A 22,812-nucleotide genomic window follows, 5' to 3' on the forward strand; every position below is an offset into this window, starting at 1 on the left:
TCAACAGTGGTGGCAGCATAAAATCAACCCACTTTTTTATAACTGTTTAGGTGCACCAGGCTTTTTCACGCTTCTCGCACAGGGGGGGCGATATTTCATCAAAAATAAAAATATATAAAAGTTAAATACATACATACATACATGCCTCTGACTTTATGACCAGTGTTCAATTGTTGATATTTCAAAAACTTTTAAATAAATTAAAAGATTTCAAAAAATTAAAATGAAAACCACTATACAACTTTTATGATAGGAGTATTTTTGATTACCTGTGCGAAGTTGTTTTAATTTCACTCAATAATTTTGCAACATGCCTTTTCGAGAAGAATCTCCCTAGATTCTCTTCCATATTTGTACATGCATTTTCAGCGCTTAAAACACGCTGTTGTAGTTTTTCTATTTCACGGGCTTGCTTCTTCTCCATCGACTCACAATGTCGTTTTAGCGTCGTAAAATTCATTTTGAAGCTTTTGATTTTCGTTTTGTAAGCAGGTATTTTTTTGTTGTCACTCTTGTCTACATATAAAGCAATAGTTAAGAATTTGCTAGCCTACATTTCCGTAATTTGAAGACATTTCATTAGGCGATGCATCTTCGTAGATTTTATTGACATCATTATTTTCCACACTATTTTCGACAGTTTCTTCATCAAAATCTTCCGGAATGAATACATTTTCAACGTGCTCGTCTTTTACCGTATCGGAAACAAACTCAAATGTAACTGAAATTGACATTTAAATATCTTCTTGCACAACTCAACAAGCATTACCATCGTATGAAGTAGAAGTTTTCTTCAGTAGTTCTGCTATAATTTTTTTTATTTTCACGGCGCTGAATTCGATGAGAACGCTCTGGATTTTCTTCTCCTGGCTTATAAATGGTTGGCACAGCGCCCCGTCTTAGCAACCTTTTCTTGGCGAAACTTAGCGGTTTGTGAAGGACTTTGGTTAATATAAATGATACATTGCAGCAATACAAATACAAAAATATATATATTATATATATTTACCCATTTCAAACTTCAGGCTATTTTCAAAATCTTCTGAACAGTTGATTGTCAAAATCGAATAGCGAAAGTACCAGAGCTGCGCAAAGCGTAATATCTTAATTCCATTTAACTGATTATTGATACCATTAGGCTTTTGAAAAAAATTGTTGCTGAATAGGGTATATAAATACAAACAACTTATGTTCAAGATATTCAAACAAAACTCGTTACTTCGTTAGGTGGCAATTAACGAACTTTCAAGGTGTCAAGCTATGCAATTTAAGCGGAAATCAGCTGTTGCCAAACGTCAATAATAAAATTAATAGTACAATCAAATAGCGAAACTTTCACAATTCTACAAATATATCAGTTAAGTATCTATTATAATAACGAGATCGGTCTGAATATCACTATTATTACACGTTTGTGATTTTGTTCACTATGAAAATTCGCCACTGCAAATACGAAGGAAGCAGCGCGCCTCAGTTGTGAACGCCATCTATTGGTGAGGAGATGTAAACAAAGCTATGTTTCGGCAATCTCAGTACAACAACATAGCCGCTAGAGTGCGCGCAGCGAACATAGTCCACATGACATATCCTCACTCAGCTGTGGCCCAAAATACCGCCAATTGTGACAACAAAACGAGAATGTAATCATACACAAATGCTTCTTTCATTTCATATGGAGTAAAATGAGCTGAATTATGATAGTTTGAGCGTACTCCAACGCTGTGTTTTGTTCTCTTTACCCATGGATTAAAGAATCGAACTGTCAACAGCCAACGCCAACCATATGTTTGTAAACGCTTGCCGTTCGTATGCGCTTCAAACTGTATACGCATGTATGACCTTCGGACAAGGTGACCGATGAAATGTTTGCTTTGCAAGAGAGTCGTCGAGTCGAGCAACTGAATACCTGTGAGCGGCACATGAAATCGCACTGTGGGCGGTTGGGAGAAACTTTTGCCTAGTTAACATACTGGCTTAAAAGGTTATCATTTGTTATGCGGAAAAGGTTTGTGGTTTTTACGATTGAGGTTTTAATTCAGAATCAACTTTAGTTGCTGCAAGCGCCGCTTATCAGTGGTAAACTTTGTAAATAAATCGAAGAGCGTAGACGAAGAGTATAACAACGAAATGGTTGTTAATTAGGCGAGCGTAAATAAGAAAAGAGCTACATAGCTAAAAGCATTTGATATAGCGGAGTGTAGCAGCAAGCAAACGAAACTAATCTTGAGGGTGAGTGAGTTGTCGCCAAAGAAAACGTTTGCGCTGAGAAGTACTCCAGAGCTCGTAGCAAACGGTTGTCGTTCGTTGTCATCTGTGGTCGTCCAACAAAAATTTATAATCGACGTTGCCTTTCATCTACTGCGGTGCGGTACGGTGTATTGCTGATCTAGGATCAGATTTTTTTCTCGGTTAAGTAATAAATAAAATATATACGAATATAAAAATTAAACTTTAGTGCTCTCTACGGTCATCGTACAAAACATAAATTACAGTATTTTCAAATTAATAAATAAGTGCAGTAGAAAGGAGAAAGCAATTTTCGTAACCAATAATGTCGAAGCCGCAAACAGATGAGGAGCGCCGCAAGCAAATTAGTGTGCGCGGTATTGCCGAGGTCGGCAACGTCACACTGGTGAAAAAGAATTTCAATCGCCACCTTCACTACACGTTGGTGAAGGATCGTAATGTGGCAACATTGCGCGATTACTACTTTGCATTGGCCAACACTGTGCGCGATAATATGGTGGGCAGATGGATACGCACCCAGCAGATGTACTACGAAAAGGACCCAAAAGTAAGTGTTACTAACAAATCGTGGCTATACATATACTACATATATATGTATGTGTATGTGTGCATGTAGATAAAAGAAATGGCTAAGCGAGCAAATGGGTCATATGTATGTACATATTAACATTTTTAATGTGCTGAGTATGTATGTATGTATTTACATATGCATGGCTCGCAGCTTCTGTCAGCCCACCAATTGGAGCTGAAAGACAGCAATTATGTGTGGGGGTGCTATTGGAGGTAGTCAACTGGATATAATAGTATTCACAAAGGTTAATTGTTGGGATGTGTGAAATATTAGAAATATAAATGCGGTTGCACTGGTTGCTATGGCGGTACTGTTAAGAGATGAGGACTCTAAATAGAGGAATATGTATGCAAATATATTCCATATATCAATACACATATATATACATATGTGATATACGAAATGATACGCAACTTTTCTTTGCATAATATGCCTCATACTTCAAATTAGCCTTCATACACTTAATTTTTTTGCTTGCATTTGCACGCGTACATATACATATGCAGATATTCATATGCATACATTCGTACCTACATATATCTTATATATGTATGTACAAGCGTGCGAACAATTTAAAGCGATGAACATGGAGTCATTGATTGTTTTTTATTATTTTTTGGTTTGATGGAGGTGTACGTACATTCATGCATAGATATCTACTAGCAAATATTTTAAAACCAGAATTCCTTAGGCTTGAAATAAGTCTTTCTGATAAGTAATATGCATTTACTCATAATCCAGCCCACACTTACTGGTAATGAATTTCTGTTAAATACTATAAATTGCATTCAGACTTCGATGTGTACGTACTATGTATGTATGTACCTACATGCACTTGAGAAGGTCAAGTTTGAGATTTCACTACCGTTAAGGATAAATGTAAAAGTAATGACAAAAAAAAAGTAAAGGTCAAATAAAATATAACAAAAAGTAAAGTAAAATTATTAAAAAATACACTGGTAATAAATATCTAAAATAACTATTAAAAATTAAAAGTACAATAATATAAAATGAAATAAATAGTAAAGAATATATTGTAAAATTAAATTAAATTCAAAAAATTGAATACAAATGAAACAAAATAGAAATAATATAAAATAAGTGGTAAATAAGATATTGTAAAATTAAATAAAATAAAAAAATGAGACGAAATAAAAATAGTATAAAATAAAAAAATAAATAAATAGTAAAATGTAAAATTAAATTAAATTAAAAAATTAACTGAAATATAAATAAATAAAGTAGTAACTAATAAAGTAAAATAAAATAAAACAAAATAAAATATCAGTAAAATAATAGTAAATATTATTTAATTTGTTTATTTATCTCTAAAAATAGCATTAAGTCAGTTAAAAATACATATGTATGTACAATAATAACGGAATAAAATCAAATGAAGTAAAATAAAATAAAATATTAAATACAACAACACAAAATACAATTAAAAGCCAAAATTCAAATTAAATAAAACGAAATGAAATATATTAAAATAAAATAAAATTGATTAAAATAAAAAGTTTCAAAAATAAAATACTATGAAATAAAAAAAAAAATTTGAATAAATAAAATCAAATACATTAATATTTCAGAATGTAGAAGAAATCATAACATCTCTCTAAAATTAAAAATAAATCATTTAAAAATAGAGTAATGAGAGGAACAAATTCAAGAAAGTAAAATAAAGTAAAAATATAAAATAAAACGAAACAGACTACAAATGTTGAAAGTAAAATAAAACAGAGTAAAAATTTAATGAAAAAATTAAATTAAATTACAACAGATCACAAGAGTTTAGACTAACATATTTTTTTTTTTAGAGTCCCCATTTATTTTATACATCTTTTCCCATTGACAATTTGGCCATAAAGTAAAAGTTTAATAAGAAAAAACTAAATTAAATCAAATCAATTCAATTAAAACTAAATAAAATAAAATAAAACATCTAAAACTTGCAAAAAAGCATAAAATATTTAATACAAGTAATTAATAAGAGAAAGTTAAACCCAGTTAGGGTTGCCAGACCTGCTGATTTGATTAGGACAATACTAATGTTTCAACTGTAGTACTGATTGGTTTTATTCTTTAAATCAGTACCTACGCTAATATTCTGAATTTACAAAAAATGCACTTAATTGTAATGAATTGAAAAACATTTTTTTGTTTTTTTTTTTTGAAAAAAAAAAATTATAGAAAATGTGGAATGACTATGGATGACGCTTTTAAGTAGTAACTCATTTACGGAATTTGAAAATAATTCTAATTAAATTTTTCTATACATTTCGCACTTAAAGCAGCAACTGCAAGAATATTGAGTATGATGTTCCTTTGCTGGCGCAAAAAATTAAATCGACTTCTTATTAAAATTGTCGAAAGAGAACTTAAAATTAAATGTATCTCTAATATCGGTTGTTTTTTAAGACTTCGAGAATAAAAAATGATAATACTTAACAGAAATATTGTTGAAATGTCTATTTTTTAATTATACAAATTCTACCAGGATCATTTCATGACATTTAGGCTTTTAATATAATATCCGGCATATTTCCACCGCGACTACGAGTTACATAGTTCATTCGATCAGTCCAATTTTGTAGTACTTTTTCTAATAAAACTGCATAATAAATCTAAATGAGCGCAATCGGCAAAAATGCGACGCAATCGATGATAATTTGGCTGAAATTCTTACACCAGCTGTATTTTATAGGCGCGAAGACCAAGACCGTTATGTAGAATTTTCGACGTACCTACTAGACAAAACGGCAGCAAATTGGGAACGACGACAAGTGGACGTTACGACGTCTTCTTCAACACTTCGCCTATGAACTTCGCGAATAGATTGTTTTTTTTTTTTTCGAAGTAAATTTCTACAGTTGGAAGCGTTGTTCTGGCGTTAAACGATTAATGAGGACTTGCCAAACTTTACTGAACAGAAATGTCCACACAATATGCCATTCTCAACTGGCTAACCATAGTTATCGATATCGATAGTTCTCATGCAGCTGAAAAAAGGCACGCGATTTAAACTGCAATGAATTTTACTTACTCGAAGTTCTCAAAAGTGAAAACGCAAGTGATCTAATAGATGTCACTACCAAAAATGTGATAAATGTTAGATAAATAAAATATTTTTTAATAATTACATATTTATTGGTTGCTTAACACGCGTATGAATTTCATTTTAGTTTTAAAAACTTTAGAATTTACTAGTTTTTGCTTTCATTACTTCAGTGAATAAATTTGTGATTTAATAATTTAAATAAAAATCTGGCAACCTTAAAGAAACAAAGCAAAATGAACTGAAAAATCAAACAACCAAATTAATTAAGATAAGATTATAAAATATAATTTAAAATTTGACATAATGCACAGAAATTAAGGGTTTATCGCCCCATATAAATTCTTGATTGAATTCTTCGATTATAGCAGGGCGTAGGAATTTGATATTTTGAACTAAAAAGCATGAAATATGATATAAATTGTTTTTTTAATCTAAGCTACTTCAATTAAAATATAAAACTATTTAACTCTGATTAAAAATATAGTAAGAATTGGATTTATTACTCTATATTAAATTATCAACTTATTATTGACTACTTTTAAAATCCCTTTTACTTAGATACAAAATATTTCAAGTTTTCCAATGCAAAAATCCTTATTGATGCTGTAATACTTTTCGTTTGCTTTCCTTTACAATCTGCTCTTCTAACCTCACATTTTAACGACAGCAATTCAAATTTGTTGCTTATTATATGCATATGTATGCACGTATTTTTCTTAACGCAGAACGCTTTCTATTCTCTCTGCCCGTTGTTCATATAAAAAATAAGAAAAAGAAGCAAATAGCTAATCAAGTAGATTAGTTCACTCTGTTCTTACATACCAACTATTTTCGAAAACAGTGCGAAGTTCATCCAAATTAGAAAACAAGCGCAATAATAAAGATACGTATGTATGTATATGTGCGCGTAGAAGAAATGCAACAAATGATCATATGGCATATTTGACTATGCTCTGTGTTTGTAGCGACTACCTGCCAGACGTTGTGAAATAAAATGCAGAAACTCGTAGCATTCGTTGCAGTCTGCGTATTGCCAAAATGAATGAAGAAAGAATGAGTGAAACTATGACTAAAATAGGCGCGACGTAGTAAATAGCATCGTACGCAGTAGGGGTCCAAATTCATTTTGAAGTGTTAAGAAAAATGTATTTTACAAATGTAAATACACAAATTTTCATTTCTTTAGAAGCAAAAATAGTGGGGTGTTAGAAAAATCTATGATATAATATATTTTCCTCCTTTTGCCAAGGTAAGAAATGTGTTTTACCACCTGTCATGTACTCCTAAACTGAATTTTTTATTGAGAATTTCAGCGACAGGGGGGAAAGCCATGTAGAAGCCTCAAAATCGGTAATTTTTTAAAGATATTTTTAAAGGTGATAAAATAATTACATTATTTGCAGATTTAACACAACTTTATTTAACCTTTCGAGAGTACAAAAAGAAAAGTTTTTTTTTCCTCTTTTTTCCAAAAAGCGCGGCTCAGGGTCATTTCTTGTCGACTGCCTACGGCGCGAAGTCCCAAACCGCTCTATTACTCTTAATATATCGATCTGAAACAACAAAATTAAATTGATTTTTTTTATAACATATTAACGGAAAGGATGAACCTATAAAATTAAAAAAACAAGCATAAAATTAATTATAAAATAAGCCTTTGAAAAAAAGTAAGAATTTAGGGCTATTTTATTGACATCTCTAACCCCCAAAAAGTAATTTATCAACGCGAAATATCTGAAATTTTAGGTGTATCCTTCCGATATACAGAAAGGCCTCACCAAACTTCAAACAAATCGGTCGATAACTTTTGAGTTATATATATAACTTTGAGTTATAAAAATACTGTTTCGAGATAAATGCGTTTAAAGTTTGATGCACAGGAGCGCGCGGACCGCTCTCTACATAGTTAATGGGCTATAGAAGTTATAAAATTAGGCATATTCCGCATAAAAATTTCACAGTATATTCTTACGATACTATGCTTTCAAAATATCGAAACAAGAACGATGGACTTCCCCCCTTAATTAGTTTTCAGCAAGTCATTTTCACAATTGCTTTCTGAGAGCAAAACTACTTTGAAGAGAACTTCACTTGCCATGCCTTATTGCACTCACAACTCTTTTCGAAAGAATAGCTGTGGCAAATATATTAGTTCAAAATTTCTACCGAAGAAAAAATATCTATTAACGAGATTTCATCTGTGATATTTATTTTGTTTTTTTTTTTGTCCTGTTTCGGTTTGCAAGAAAAACGGTTATCAACGAAAAATGTTGTACTCTATTTTTTATAAAAATAACCTCTTGTGAAGAGAAACATTTTGATTCTGATTAAAAATAGGAGTAGTCAACGCATAACATCAAACATAAACTTAAAGGAATTAATTCTAAATTATAATAACACAAAATAAGGCTTAAATTATTGCAATTTCGTGGAGTAGCCCTAGTTGGCGAGTAGTGCTGCTTTCGAAAGTGATGCCTAGGAAGCAGTAGTGAATAATTCCTAGGCGCCACTTTTGATGTTTATCAAGTAGACAGATGCACAATTTTGCACGAAAGAACAAAATTATTGAAAGTTATTATGAAAATGGTCCATCTTTAAGAACCACATATCGTAAAATTCGTAAAATTTTTTTGTGGGAATAATCATCCGAATGAGTCACAATTCAAAGATTGGTGAAAAAATTCAAGAAACTAGTTCTGTCGAAGATAGAAAAAAAGACTGGCAAAAAGTTTCGCTGAACAACCTTCATCATCGATATCTCCACTTTCTCAACGATTTGGTATTCATGAATTGAGAGAATTGACGGATTTTACCTATAGACGTGCACGTGGTTGGCATTTAAATGATGTAATTTTTCATACATAATTATTAAAAGCCGTATATTGAAAAAAAAAAATATAGTGAAACCTGTAAAAGTTTAAATTTTTACATATTTTATTTTAAAACTACATTGACACGCGTCTTTTGAAAAGCCCTTTACTTTTCGACGGGAATGATCTTCCATTATTTTCTCACATTCTTCCAGTGCATTCTTCCTACATTCTATTTGTAGGTTTTCTTTGCCTACATCTTCTTTGACATCTATCCCAAAAATGTTCAATGGCATTGAAGTGAGTTGCCTGAGCCACCAAGCTCTTGCGCTTAATTCCGTTTGAAAGGAATCAAGTTCTTGTCCACTTGCTGGTATGCTTTGGATCGTTATCGCCACATGTGGTAACATGGTTGAAGCCATTATCACCACGTACAACTTGGCATCCATACTGGTCCAGTACCGTAGAAGGTGAAGCAGCTCCATACCTCGATTTCCGCACATCCATGCTTTACTGTGCTGGCAACATGTTTAGCGTTAAAAAAGCATTCTTTAGCCTTCGTATGCATTCTTTGGAACCAAATAAAACTAGTTTGGTTTCATCGAACCATAAATGGTTCCCCTATTTTTGAATTGGCCAAAGCAGCTGCTCTTCAGCAAATTTTATTCTGGTCTGTAAATGTCATGGTAGCAAGGATGGTACTATTCTCGGGCTCCTTCCGTAAAGTTTCGCTGTAATGATCTTCTTTCTGCTTATTGACGAGTCCAAATATGATTTAGCCCATATCTAATCTTTTTAGAGGTATAAAAGGGTTTTCACCGACCAAAGCCAGTACTTTTCTCACCTCTAGCCTCGTAGGTGCTTCTTTGCAACTTCTTATTTCGCTTATTGCTGCCCATATCTTAACGTTAGCAATCATTTTCGCTGAAGAGCCGAGTAAATCCGTGGATGAAGTTGTAAGTTTTCCCTCCAATAGCAATTTGTTTAAAAAGTTTTCGTTTTTCTTCAGTACGACTACAATGTTGAGCGCGGCCGATTCCGCGGAAAAAATTTCACTAATTATGTGTTGTTATTTTTTCTAACAGAGTTGTATGCATGTATGCACTTGTCTACTAAAGGGTTTTTAATAAGAGGTGTTATTTTTTTATTCAAAGAAAAATGCTATTTTTTAATATAAATGAATGTTTATTTCATTATAAAGAGGAAGGTATGCCGTTAATAGTGGAAAATAGCATCAGGCAAATGACCACCACGACCACGCTTATACTACACTATCCTTTTTATAAAATTTTCCATAACCGAATTGCAAAGTGGCTGCCCTATGTCCTCGATAGCCTCACGAATTCCATCTTTGAGGTCTTGAATCGACCCTGGGCTGTTGGCGCAGACCTCCTCTTTCACGTGGTCACAAAGAAAAAAGTCACAAGGTGTTAAATCACAAGATCTCGGTGGCCAATTGTGATCACCTCTTCGAGAGATAACACGGTCTGGAAACTTTTCCCGTAAAAGATCAATGGTTTCGTTGCATGTGTGGCACGTAGCGCCATCTTGTTGAAAATAAACTTTGTCCAGATCAATACCATCCAATTCCGGCCATAAAAAATCGTAAATAATCTCTCAATAGCGCAATCCATTCACCTATAACACCTGTTATCGGAAAACCCTATATAATTGGCATACCTGTAATAGGTATTTGCCTTTTTTTCTGCTGTCTTGAAATCCTCTTTCGAAAATTATTCCTTCTTACGTCTGTTTTGCTTATTTCGTGTAGGTGTATGTGTGTACTTCTATAGATGAATAAGTAGATGAAATCATTAGTCGCAATTTGTAAATTGTGGTAATGTGCATCTGCATACACCCATACATATGCATGCTCTTATGTAGACCATATCTACAGTGACTTACTCTTTGATATATTTTCGCTTTTGGTCATTTTCTAATGTACATATATACATCGACGAATACATATGCAGCATTGTTTAATGGTGCAACAGATTTGTGCCAAGTTCTCAAGGTTCGTTGAGTTCCCAAGAGATATGTTTAGATGTTTTTGCGGTGCATTGTTCGATACAAAATGTAAACAAACGTCTGCTAGAGGGCAGAAAATGTGTGTCGTAAGTTTAATTGTGCTTTACCCCATGCATCTGCTTTCACATGTACGAATTTTTAATTATACACCTATTTGTGTTAAATGCCGAGTTGTACATACATTGAGTACTCAAATACACACATTTACATGCATACACATATTTACATACGTACATAGATAGGTTCGTAAATCTTTAGTTTGGACCCACCCACAAGAGGGCGTGTCAATTTTAGTTTTAGTTCACTTTATGGGAAAGAAACGAAAGGTGATGCAAAAGTTACTGCCGCGTTACCAAGATCTATGTTTCCATAAATTAGATATACATAAGTACATATGTATGTATGTACTTTTCTTTGACGCATCGTAGCAGGTCGAGTTCATGCTTGAAAAACTACTTTGCAACTCTAATGAATTGGAATTTATGTTAAAGACTCTATTCATTTTTTTAACGTAATATTGGGCAAATGCAGGTATATGGTAATTGCCCTAAATGAAACATCCCAATAGTTACTATTCTGTAGTCAAGCCCTGGGTGCTTCAGATTTTACTTAGATTGGTGTGTATTACAAAGAAACGTAAAGGTCTAGCTCCATCTGGTAACACTAAAGGCCAGTAGGTCTATGGGATGGCTTTCAGCCAGCCAGATCAGCCTAACCTAACCTAAGCTCTGGTGTTAGCATGCTAATAAAAGGTGGCGCGAAATTATCACCCAATGGGAATATTTATATTTTTTGCAAATACTTGACACCTATGAAATAGACAGCTGCTGTGTACAAACAGACAAGAATTGAACGCGTGGAGGTTTCAACCTTTTACGTTTCTATCACTCAAAATCATATCTTTCATTAGTAAAAACGTATTTTTGTTTTTATTAGTAAAAAAGTTAATCCAAAGGAAAATTGGATGTAAGTGATTTGGAAGTCTACTCCAAATTTTGTTTTCGATCAAGTTGTGACATAACCTACTTGAATCGATCCTTCATATTTCATGTTTTGAAATTCTCCGACCTATAAGCTCAGCCAAGGCCGATAGTCTTAGCTACTAGTGGCTTTCTCAATATAATATAATTATTTATAATTATATTTTTAATCAATAAAATAATTACAGGAATTATCGTGGTTAACCGGCATATTAGTAGTCATAGCATCACCCAGGAGCTAAAGATCGACAATAAAACACTTTTAAACCATTTGCGCAAAAATTTGACGCAAAATAAATGGATTTCTTTTCCCCCAAACTAATATCTTATACTTATAAGTGCTTTCTATTAGTTATCGAATACGATTTCCTGCGCTGGTTTCGTAGTAACGTAATCCATTCATAAAGTCCATTCCAAGTTTCTGTTGAAGGCTTCTTACTAATTACATCACAATCCGGATACAGTGAACCAATTCGTGCAAGGCCTTTACACTCAACCAAGATTGTTCATATACAATTAAGAATTTAATGACAATTTAAGTTAATTTACTCATTAAATATACGGAGGACTCAGAAAGTCCTCGCCATCCAATTTTTAAACTCTTAGCAGTGTTTACCGGTCACTAGATGATCGGCACACACGCGGAAAAGCTAGGGTTACCATTTAACCACCATTGCAGAAGATATAGGGACCTTTCAGAAAAGGAGATTATAGAGAACTTTCTCTGTAAATGTCCGGACTTGGCAGCTAGACGACTAAGGTCACTGGACGCTCCTTTCTTCGACAGCCTGGGGTAGTACGCCAACCTACATTTTTTTTTCTCCAAAAGTCTTTAATATTGATTCACTCTTATTTTCCTTTATGACACTTCCTTACAGCTGAATCTTTAAACTTTGCGAAGTACAGGTAGATATTATCAAGAGAGTTCGTATTTTCTTCAGCACACTCAATAGGCTGTAATAACTTCTGACACAGTTTTAACATGCTTTGCATATAATTCTTAATGTTTGTTCACTATAATCAATAGAAAAAAGAAATTATGTCTTCACTCTTTAGATTACTCACTGAAAAAAATTTCAGTCGATCGCGAAGTTCATTCAATCCCGACTGCACGAATTACTTAAGCGTTTCTAAGAATCTGAATTGTTTTTGGGTTTGGGGTATAACAAGATGATATTGGTTATTCCGAGAAATTGTGTTTTAAACTTTTGCGGTTGTATGTCTACTCTCAGCTACCACAGCAAGGAGCCATACCAATTTTATAGTGTATTTATTTATAGAATTAATAAATCTTGTTTATCCTTCATAATCTCCTGTTATGCATCACTGCTCTTTCAGCGGAAATCCAACCAGTACGACACCCATATCCAAATTTATTACAACCGCAAAGGCGGCCGCCGTGGCCGAATGAGTTGGTGCGTGACTACCATTCGGAATTCAGAGAGAGAACGTCTGTTCGACTCTCGGTGCAATATCAGTATTCAGAAAAAGTTTTTTCTAATAGCGGTCGCCCCTCGGCAGGCAATGGCAAACCTCCGAGTGTATTTCTGCCATGAAAAAGTTTCTTATAAAAAATACCTGCCGTTCGGAGTGGGCTTGAAACTGTAGGCCCCTCCATTTGTGGGGGCCCGCACGCAATTTCGCATTCCACAAAAAGGAAAATCAACGTATTCAATGTTCCTGAAAAACGAAAGTGGTTTATGTATGTAGTTGTCTATGTGTACACATTGAATTTCAAGCGTGTGGCAAATACAGCTGCGACTATCTAATTAGAAGCAATGCCGGACAAAATTAGAAATGAATGATTTACCACTAACTAAACGCCGTTGAAGGCAGTTGTTTAGCTTTGCTCTGCAGGCAAAATAAGTGTAAACGTCTAATTTTCCAGGCTTAAATCTGTAGCAGTAACTGCCTAGGTCGCCTAAGGGAGAAATTTAGTTCTATAGGCTATTTTATTCTCTGTTCACTTAAGATCTCTAATTTCCTAGCGATGGTCCTTTTAATTTTTACAACAGTTATTGATAAAGATATATTAGCTGCTTATTTTTAAATGGTTAATTTGTATTTGTATAGTATTATAGTTGGTCTCACACCAGCATTTTTGGTGTCAACGTGCCTGATTAAAAGTTCTAACTCTAGAATAATCAAGAATAAACCTTGAATTTATTGAACTAATCACAACATACGTGGCACTTGTATAATATATTAACCCTAGATAGTTATTGGCGAGCTTTACTTACCCTTTGGCATTTTAGAGCCAGAATTTTTATCGATTTATGTCTCTATAATCATTATGAATACAGTCATAGATATCTAAATAAATATATGTAGCACATCCTCTATTGGGTATTTGGCTAAGCTGATGTTCTACACATAGAGGTACCTATGTACATTGTATTTAGTACAGACTCCGGAGAGCAGAGAGTTATATGAAACACATTTTTATGGCAGAAATGCCCACGGAGGTTTACCATTGCCTGCCGAATAGCGACTACTAATGGGGAAACATTTTTTCTATAAATTGTTACTTCATGGAGGCTTTGACCCTCGGAGCTATCGAATGGTCGTCACACACGATTACATTGTGCTACGGTGACATTCAAGCTGTTAAATATATAAAAGATTACAATAAATGCATGGCGACATGAGCATGAAATGGTATTGAGTAACCTTTCAAAGAGAAATTCTCGCTCGATGTGATGTGATTCATGACACTTATAATATTGAAATAAATTAATGGTGTGCTTCTGTCAATTACTGCATATTATTTTCGCTTGCGAAGACCCTTACTGAAATTTTCTGGGAAATAATTTTGCGGAAAATTTAATCCTCCACTTTACAAAACCAATATTTTTCAGATTTTTACAAATAAGTGTCGTAATGAGCCACACTGGTAGGAATTATCGGGTTAAAATATTCAAAAAAAAATGCGTCATTCAATTTTATATATTTTTATAGACGTTTAAAGCGAATATTGATGGAAAATTTAGTTTATTTATATTTTTCCAAATAATTTAAGCAAATTGAGAATAAATAAGGAAAACTTTAATACACTATAAAAAAATTGTGCTGGTGAAATACAAAATAGTCCACTATTCTTCTCTCTCGTCTTAGCTTCACGAAATCTCTCCCTATTCAAAGCCACTTCCTTCCGATGCCTCACGTTTAGCTGTTTAAAGTCTGCTTCCACTTCTTCCAGCCATCTGTTTTTAGGCGTCCTCTTCTTAGTTCTCCAATCGGACACAATCAAGTGCTTTTCAAAATAAAGCTCTCTCGCTTTCTGCGCATTCTCATAACGTGTCAGAGCCATCTTATTGGGACTTAATGAACTGTACCACGGTTTCGTTTCTGATTAATAGCTCCAACTTATGCTTATATTTAATTCGAAAGGAACTATCTTGTTGCCTAACAGGTCTATAAAATTTTCTTAGTACTTTTCTTTCAAAATAAATTAGCTACCTAATGCACCTCCTGCTCTATCCAGACCTAGATTTACAATTTTAGGTAGACAATTTTTTAATGAATATTCCAATTGGATCTTCAGGGTCTTCTAAAATTTTTGAAAAGTATACATTGACTTTAGGAAAGATAAGGACAAGTTCCCAACGCGGCATCACAATGGCCCTGAGTGTGTCCCATTGTGAACAACCGCTTCAACCTAACCTAACCTTAATGCCAGCAATTTTCAGCGTTTAAACTCACATTCGTAAATGAGCACGGGACGAATTAAGGCTTTATGATTCCGTGATTTTTGCTCACGCGATAGCAATTTGGATTTCAGCAGCTTCATATTGGAGTAGCAAAATTTGTTAGCAGCTAAGGCCCTGCCATTAATTGCCAGTGATGTATCTTTATTCGCTGATATTTTGATCCCACCCCCTCGCCCCTCGGCAGACAACGGCAAACCTTCGAATGTATTTCTGCCATGAAAAAGCTCCTCATAAAAAAACCATTTGCCGATCGGAGTCGGTTTAAAACTGTAGGTGTCTCCATTTGTGGAATAACATCAAGACGCACGCCACAAATAGGAGGAGAGAATTGACCAAACACCTACAGAAGTGTGCACGCCAATTATTTATTATTATTTTTTTAATTATCAGCTCAGATTTTCGAATTATTTTCTCTAGTTTTATAAACGCAGTCTGCAGCTCATTTCGGTTTTTCGCCATTACCAGTTTGGCATCTGCATATGCGCAAAGCTGGAACGAACCGGTGTATTTTAGATATTTCTACAGCTTTTCATCTTTTATAATTGACCCTTGTCACCCTTGTCTTTTTTGGCTGCTGCTCAGTGTTATCGGCACTTTTCATAAGAATGTTTCACTTTTTCTTTTTTTTTTTAAATATGCGAAAATAGCTTAATTTCCAGGAAATATTATTGGGCGGCGAATTGGTTACATGTTCGCACTACACTCACAAATAATATTAGATAAAGTGATCTTTTTATTATATTCATACATTTATTAGAAAACTTTAGAAAAAAAGCTTTATTTATCAGAATTTCGCAACAAGTCCAATTAGCTGCACACAGCTGTATGCTTGATTTCAAGTGAACAATCCGGTTGTTTGTGTAGTATGTAAATATAGTACAAAAATATGTACATATGTAGACCCATAGATATTCTATAGATTTGTCCTTAGTGAATGTCATAGCATACAATAACTTATACGTATACACATTCGCATTTCACTTTTTGGACGATTCATTCACCCAGTTTAAGTTTGCACTAACGCACATACATATCTACTCCTATTCCCATTTGTTATTTTATAATTTAGTAGATAAAAATAAAGGAAAAAATTTAAGAGAAAAATTTCTATGTCTTGCTCGTGCCATTTTCACTGCATAATGACTTAAATGAATTTTTGACAAGCATATTAAATAACCGCACACACGCATACATACATGCATACCTTCAAATACGGGTAATAAAGAGATGAGCTATTCAAACTATTCACAAACTAGTCACAAGGAATTAATAGGTTTTTATTAAAATTTAATCAAAAATTTGAACTTTTCAATTACACTTCTTCACTCTGCATCTAATCATCACACTTTAATGTGTTAGAAAGGTCCATATATCCATTGGTATTTCAATTGAATTATAATAGTGTGTATGCATGTCTGTATGTATGAAATATTATAAATTTTATATCGTGTTCTGAAGGTCATTGTAAGGATGCATATGTACATACAAAACCTATTCAATTGTCTACGATAAATAAAATAAAATGTATGTTTCTTTTTTTCTCAATTCTAATTATGTATTTTACCATATAAATTTAGCGAGAGACACTCTTGCTTGTGCTCATCACGAACACCCATCTACTTATGCGTGATATTTTCATTTGTTGGATGTGCATATGCATGTGCGTGGCTCAAAGGCGAAAGGTTCTGGGTTCAATACGCACTACGAAAATTAAATATAATTTTTTGTGTAACAACAGTTGTGGTTTAAGGGTGTGGGCTCCACAATTTGTGCGACAACATCAAGTCGCCCACTTTAAATTGGCGGCAAAAATTGGCCCATACACATTTCGAGAACGTTTTCGTTAGTCTATAATTATTGTGCTTACATTCAAAGTTGATTTTACTAAAAATAAAAAATTCTCACTATAGTCGGAGAGAGAGAATTTATTGCTCCAATTGCATGGCATTTTATTGGAAAGCTAGTACGCTTGCTAAAGGTCATAGAGAACGTTGTATAGTATAATTTGTATATATGTACATAGTTTTCGCATTATTAGTATTATATAGGGTGGCGCAAAATCAATCATAAATATTTAAACAAAAATAAAAAAAAAATTAATAAATAAAAAAATACTAAGTAAAAAAATTATTTTGACTGAGGTAAATCTTTATTCTGACTTTAACGCGCTTTATTGCTATTTTTATATATTTGATTATTTCTGTTTGTATAATGCAGCTGTTTAGTTTACAAGTATCAAATATGATTGATGTACGAGGCCATTTGCAAAAATTATAAATCTTCCGATAGGGTGATTATTTTCACATCTTGTATTTAAAAAAAATTTTTTCGGAAGGCATTAAGTTTTTTTTAAATAAAAAACAAATTTGTTTGTCATTTTTGAAAAACTTCCCCTTAGATTTTTTTCCTATTTTTTTTTATTAATACCGTACATTTGCTTACTAATGTACGTACCGACACTTCGACCGATTCACAAACGGGCGATAGGGTGATTAATTTTGTGCCACCTTGTATGTTAAGGGTTTTCAAATAAGAGGTGTTATTTTGATATTCAAAGAAAAATGCTATTTTTTAATACAAATGATCTGATGTTTATTTCATTATGAAGAGGAAGGTATGCCGTTAATAGTGGAAAATAGCATCAGGCAAATGACCACCACGACCACGCTTACAAGACAATATCCTTTTCATGAAATTTCCCATAACCCAAATGCAAAGTGGCTGCCCTATGCCCTCGATAGCCTCACGAATTCCATCTTTGAGGTCTTGAATCGACCCTGGGCTATTGGCGTAGACCTTCTCTTTCACGTGGCCGCAAAGAAAAAAGTCACAAGTTGTTAAATTACAAGATCTCGGTGGCCAATTGTGATCACCTCTTCGAGAGATAACACGATCCGGAAACTTTTCCCGTAAAAGATCAATGGTTTCGTTGCTTGTGTAGCACCGTGTTGTTGAAAATAAATGTTGTCCAGATCAATACCATCCAATTCCGGGCATAAAAAATCATTAATCATCTCTCGATAGCGCAATCCATACATACCCTTTACATATTTTGGAAATTTTTCATGTTACTTCTGGTATTTACGGCCTGCTCTAAGTAATTGCAATTAATTTAATTGAAAAAAGTTTAACCAAAGTAGTAGCAAATACGTCATTCTTAAACAAACAATCTTGCCAACACAGGATCTTTCAGTAATGACCGTTCAATTTTTAAAAGTAAACCAAACCAGTTATACCTAGTATTTCGACTATTTTTAGTTGTTTATTTATTTATTTTTTTGTTCTGAAATAACTTTTTATGGCATTAAGTATGAAAGTAGGACGTCGTCTGTTCGTTCTGGTGAATTTGGTATGACCAATTGTTTGTGGATTTTTCCCTAACAAGGCGTTTTAAGTTGAAGGAAACATATCGCCTGTTTTCTCAACTGCTTTTTAATGAGAGGATCATGCCCGCCACTTGCGATCGGAATCGGCATAAAAATTTAGGTCTCTCCATTTGTCGAAAAGCGTCCACCATCAAAACAAAAATACATTTTTGTCAAAGTAGAAGAAGAAAGAAAGAAACTCCCTTCCGATTCGTTTTCCGCGCATGTTGTGTGCAAAGTTTCTGAAAAAGTTGTTATTACCTCTGCTACCTCCTGAAAGCACAACCATGTCCACAGGTCTTCTTTCTATGACAACCAAAGTTCAATGAGTAAAATTCTATCAACATCTTCTGCATACTTTGATTTTCAAACACATGAGACAGCCAAAAATGGCGGTGACGTTCGGAAGAATCGTTTTTTTGTGAGGTAAAATACCGAAACGTCAACTTGTACAAATAAACTCGGAGATAAATAAATAACTTTCCAACGATATGATGTCTTTCATACGCATTGACGTTAGGGTAAATAAAATGTGACTAATGGTTTGGTGTTTTAAATTATTGATGTTGTGCTACTAATGGAACACAAAAAGGTTTGGGCCGCCTCTGAAAGGCAAATGATTTTTATGAGCAGCTTTGTTTTTTGATAGAAATTTAAGTACAGTCAGATGCTTTCCATTGCCGACAGTTAATAAAAAAGAAGCGTTTGTTGGACATAAACAAAGTGGGCATCCACTTTAGGAATAATTAATAAGGCTATGCACGAATAGTTCATTGGTTTTGAGCCTGTTACTCAGAATTTTGTCCACGTTGAAAACAAATGTCTAAGACGCTACTTACTCTGCTGGTGTGCTTATATGTAGCGAAAGAAATATATACAAGGTGATGTAACTAAGCAACGACAAGATATAACTGTATTTTGTTTTTGTAATTTGTTAGCTTGAATGTCAAAGTTTCAATCAGGATGTGAACAAACGCACAAAGGTAGAGGCACAGTTGCTCTAGTAACAACACCTTGTACGAATTCGCCTTGACGGGGAACATAGTGAACAGTAAAAGGTTCAAGATATATCCCTTCTGTGCACATGCACTATTCGTATGAAGAAAATGTCAGAAAAAGCTTTTTCTAATAGTGAGTGTCTCTCGGGCGGCATATTTAATTAAATAAAAATTTCGAAATATTGTACTTTCCTGATTTTCAGTTAGAAGGTAATGTCTGTAATTAACCCCTTGCCGTGCTTTAACGAGTCTGACTCGTGATGAAAATTTTGAATGAATATACATATGATAAGCCAGACTTTTGAAGAGATCGTAATGTAATGAATCGATTTCAAATAAATAATAAATACAAACGGTATTAGAGTTTATTTCCTCAAGAGCAGTATTGTGCAAAGTGTCTATATCAGAGGCATTTACATTTCGGCTCGTATTGTGACATTTCTCGCGCATCAGTCTGATCTGTTTACCGTTGACGAGTAACACTTGGGCCCGAGTTTCGTCGAGCTAAATGGCACGGCAAGGGGTTAAACAGATTAGGGCACCGTAACACTACATTATATAATAACCTCAAACTTCACATCAAGAAAGTTGAGTTTCTTACCCTTTTAAAGTTTCCTCTGTCAACTAATCATTCGATTTGCCAGATAAAATTATTTTACATGATTATACTAAGGGAAGCTATTTCTCGACTGTATTGAACCATTGTATTGACTATTGAACCATTTCAATCCATATACCAAGATTTTAACATGCATCCCAGCACCATTGATTTGTCGGATCCTCTACGATCTTTCAAACAACATATGACCATATCTCAAAATTTTTATTTCTCTGAAGAATTTTTCTGTAGCTAAACAATTTTAGATCTAGACACTTAACAAACTCCTGCCTTTCTTGGTTAGTTACCAAAACTAAAATAATCCGCAAGTCATGTGGACTGTGACCCTGGTATCGGTTGGGCGCGAAGACACATTCATTGAGTTTATTGTATCATTTGCAGTATCAAATTTTAAGGGCATCTCGAACATATTTAATTAACTTTTTGTTTTTATATAAAATTTATGTGATCATCAAAACCCGGAAATGCATTTTCATGTTTTGTAATTAGGCACAATGTTTTTGTTTAACATAAATCGCTAATCTGTTATTTGCATTACAACATTCGGGACGGTACAGCATAGCAACAAAGTCTATTGATGCATAAATGAAATGCGATAATTGACGCCCGGCTAATTAGTACTCAAAAGGCAAAGCATTTATATGCACACACACATATCTACATATTTATTATCAATATTTAGTACTGTTATTTTAATTTAAATTTTGTTTTTATTTGCATATTTTTATATGTTTGACCCATTGTGAGCGTTCAACTAAAAATAAAATGTTTGCAAACAGATAAACTTACTCCATGAAAGGTCTAATATGTACATGTATAAGTACATACACAAATATCTATGTATGTATGCGGTGCTTACACTCTTTGTTGGGTGTTTAGCCGAGCTCCTCCTCCAATTTGTGGAGTGCGTCTTAATGTTGTTGGAGGACCTACAGTTTTATGCCACCTCCGTACAGAACCAATCCTTTTTTTGGTTTTAGTTCGGACTTTGCCGATCCAAATACTGTAAAGCTGCCATATACCTCTCATGTGTATTCGCACCTGGAATATGCCGTCCTTATTTGGAGAGCATATTTTGCATCGGATATTGAGCGAATGAATGAGGTTTGCACTTCGACCTAATGGTCTTTTGTGCCCTGCATCGGATATTAGTAGGCTTGGGAAGCCTCTGTCTCTTATGTTTTTCGTTCTTTGCATATCACTGATCCAATTCCATCCAATAAGAGTCGGTGCTTGCCCATAAACCTAAAATCACTTGATAGAAGATGTACTAATCTCTCCTTCGCTTTCGATTCGCTTTCGTTCGATTGTCTCCACATTGCTACTCGAGAAAAATATTTTCAATATTCCTCGGCCTTATGAAATCATGACATTTTCTGGTTAGGGATGGTTAAAATCATTCAAGAAGAATATTGTTAAAACTTATGATGCGGCCAATGCACCAATTTCTAGAACTTTGAATTCGCCTCCATATTTGCCTAGACTTTTCTTCTACAGAATACTACCTCAAAATGTTAATAAATTAATTGCTTAACTAAAGGCTTTCCAATAAGAGGTGTTATTTTGATAAAAGATCAATGGTTTCGTTGTTTGTGTGGCACGTAGCGCCATCTTGTTAAAAATAAATGTTGTCCAGATCAATACCATCCAATTCCGGCCATAAAAAATCATTAATCATCTCTCGATAGCGCAATCCATTCACCGTAACTGTTGTTCAATCTTTATTTTCGGTCCAATGATTCCGCCGGACCATAAACCGCATCAAACAGTCACACGTTGAAGATAGAGAGGCTTTTCAATAATAATTCTTGGATTTTCTGAGCCCCAGATCTGACAATTGTTCTCGTTGACGAAGCCACTGAGGTGGAAATAGGACTCATCACTCAAGATGATTTTTCGGTGGAATTCCGGATCATTTTCGTTCATTTCAACGACACAATCAACAAAGACACGACGTCGTTGATGATCGGCCGGCTTGAGTTATTGTGTTAACTGGACTTTATAGGCCTTAAGACCCAAATCTTTATGCAAAATACGGCGCAATGACGTTTGTGGAATGCCTAATTCCAAAGAACGGCGACGAAGGGACAAACCTGGGTTTTCTTCAACACTTTCGGCTACAACAGCAATATTTTCGGTTGTTCTCGAGCGACGTGCACGGGTTTTATTCTTCACATTACTAACTTGTCCCAACAGCTCGAATTTGTTCACCAATTTCTATATTGCGGTCCGACAAGATGTTTCGCGATGCCCCAAAAATGTTCGAGTTTAACGAACCGTCTCTGCGAAATTTTCCCAATTTTTATAGTGAATTTTAATAACTTCACTGCGTTGTTTAAGCGTGTATCGTTCCATTTTTATTAATGGCGTAGTTTCTACTTGTCAAATATCAAAAAATGACAGCTTCAAAGTGATATCTACCGAAG

General features: G+C 34.1%; 1 protein-coding gene across 1 annotated transcript in view; it reads left to right on the forward strand.

Moving 5' to 3' along the window:
- The first annotated feature begins 2,032 nt into the window (after window positions 1-2,032).
- LOC128865286 (glycogen phosphorylase) overlaps window positions 2,033-22,812 on the forward strand; it is a 33,185-nt gene continuing 12,405 nt past the window's right edge. Inside the window, exon 1 of the mRNA XM_054105456.1 lies at window positions 2,033-2,794. Coding sequence (XP_053961431.1) covers window positions 2,552-2,794 — 243 coding nt within the window. The 5' untranslated portion in view covers window positions 2,033-2,551. The remainder of the gene's footprint in view (window positions 2,795-22,812) is intronic.

This window comes from Anastrepha ludens, chromosome 5, assembly GCF_028408465.1.
Source record: "Anastrepha ludens isolate Willacy chromosome 5, idAnaLude1.1, whole genome shotgun sequence".
Classification (NCBI taxonomy): Eukaryota; Metazoa; Arthropoda; class Insecta; order Diptera; family Tephritidae; genus Anastrepha; species Anastrepha ludens.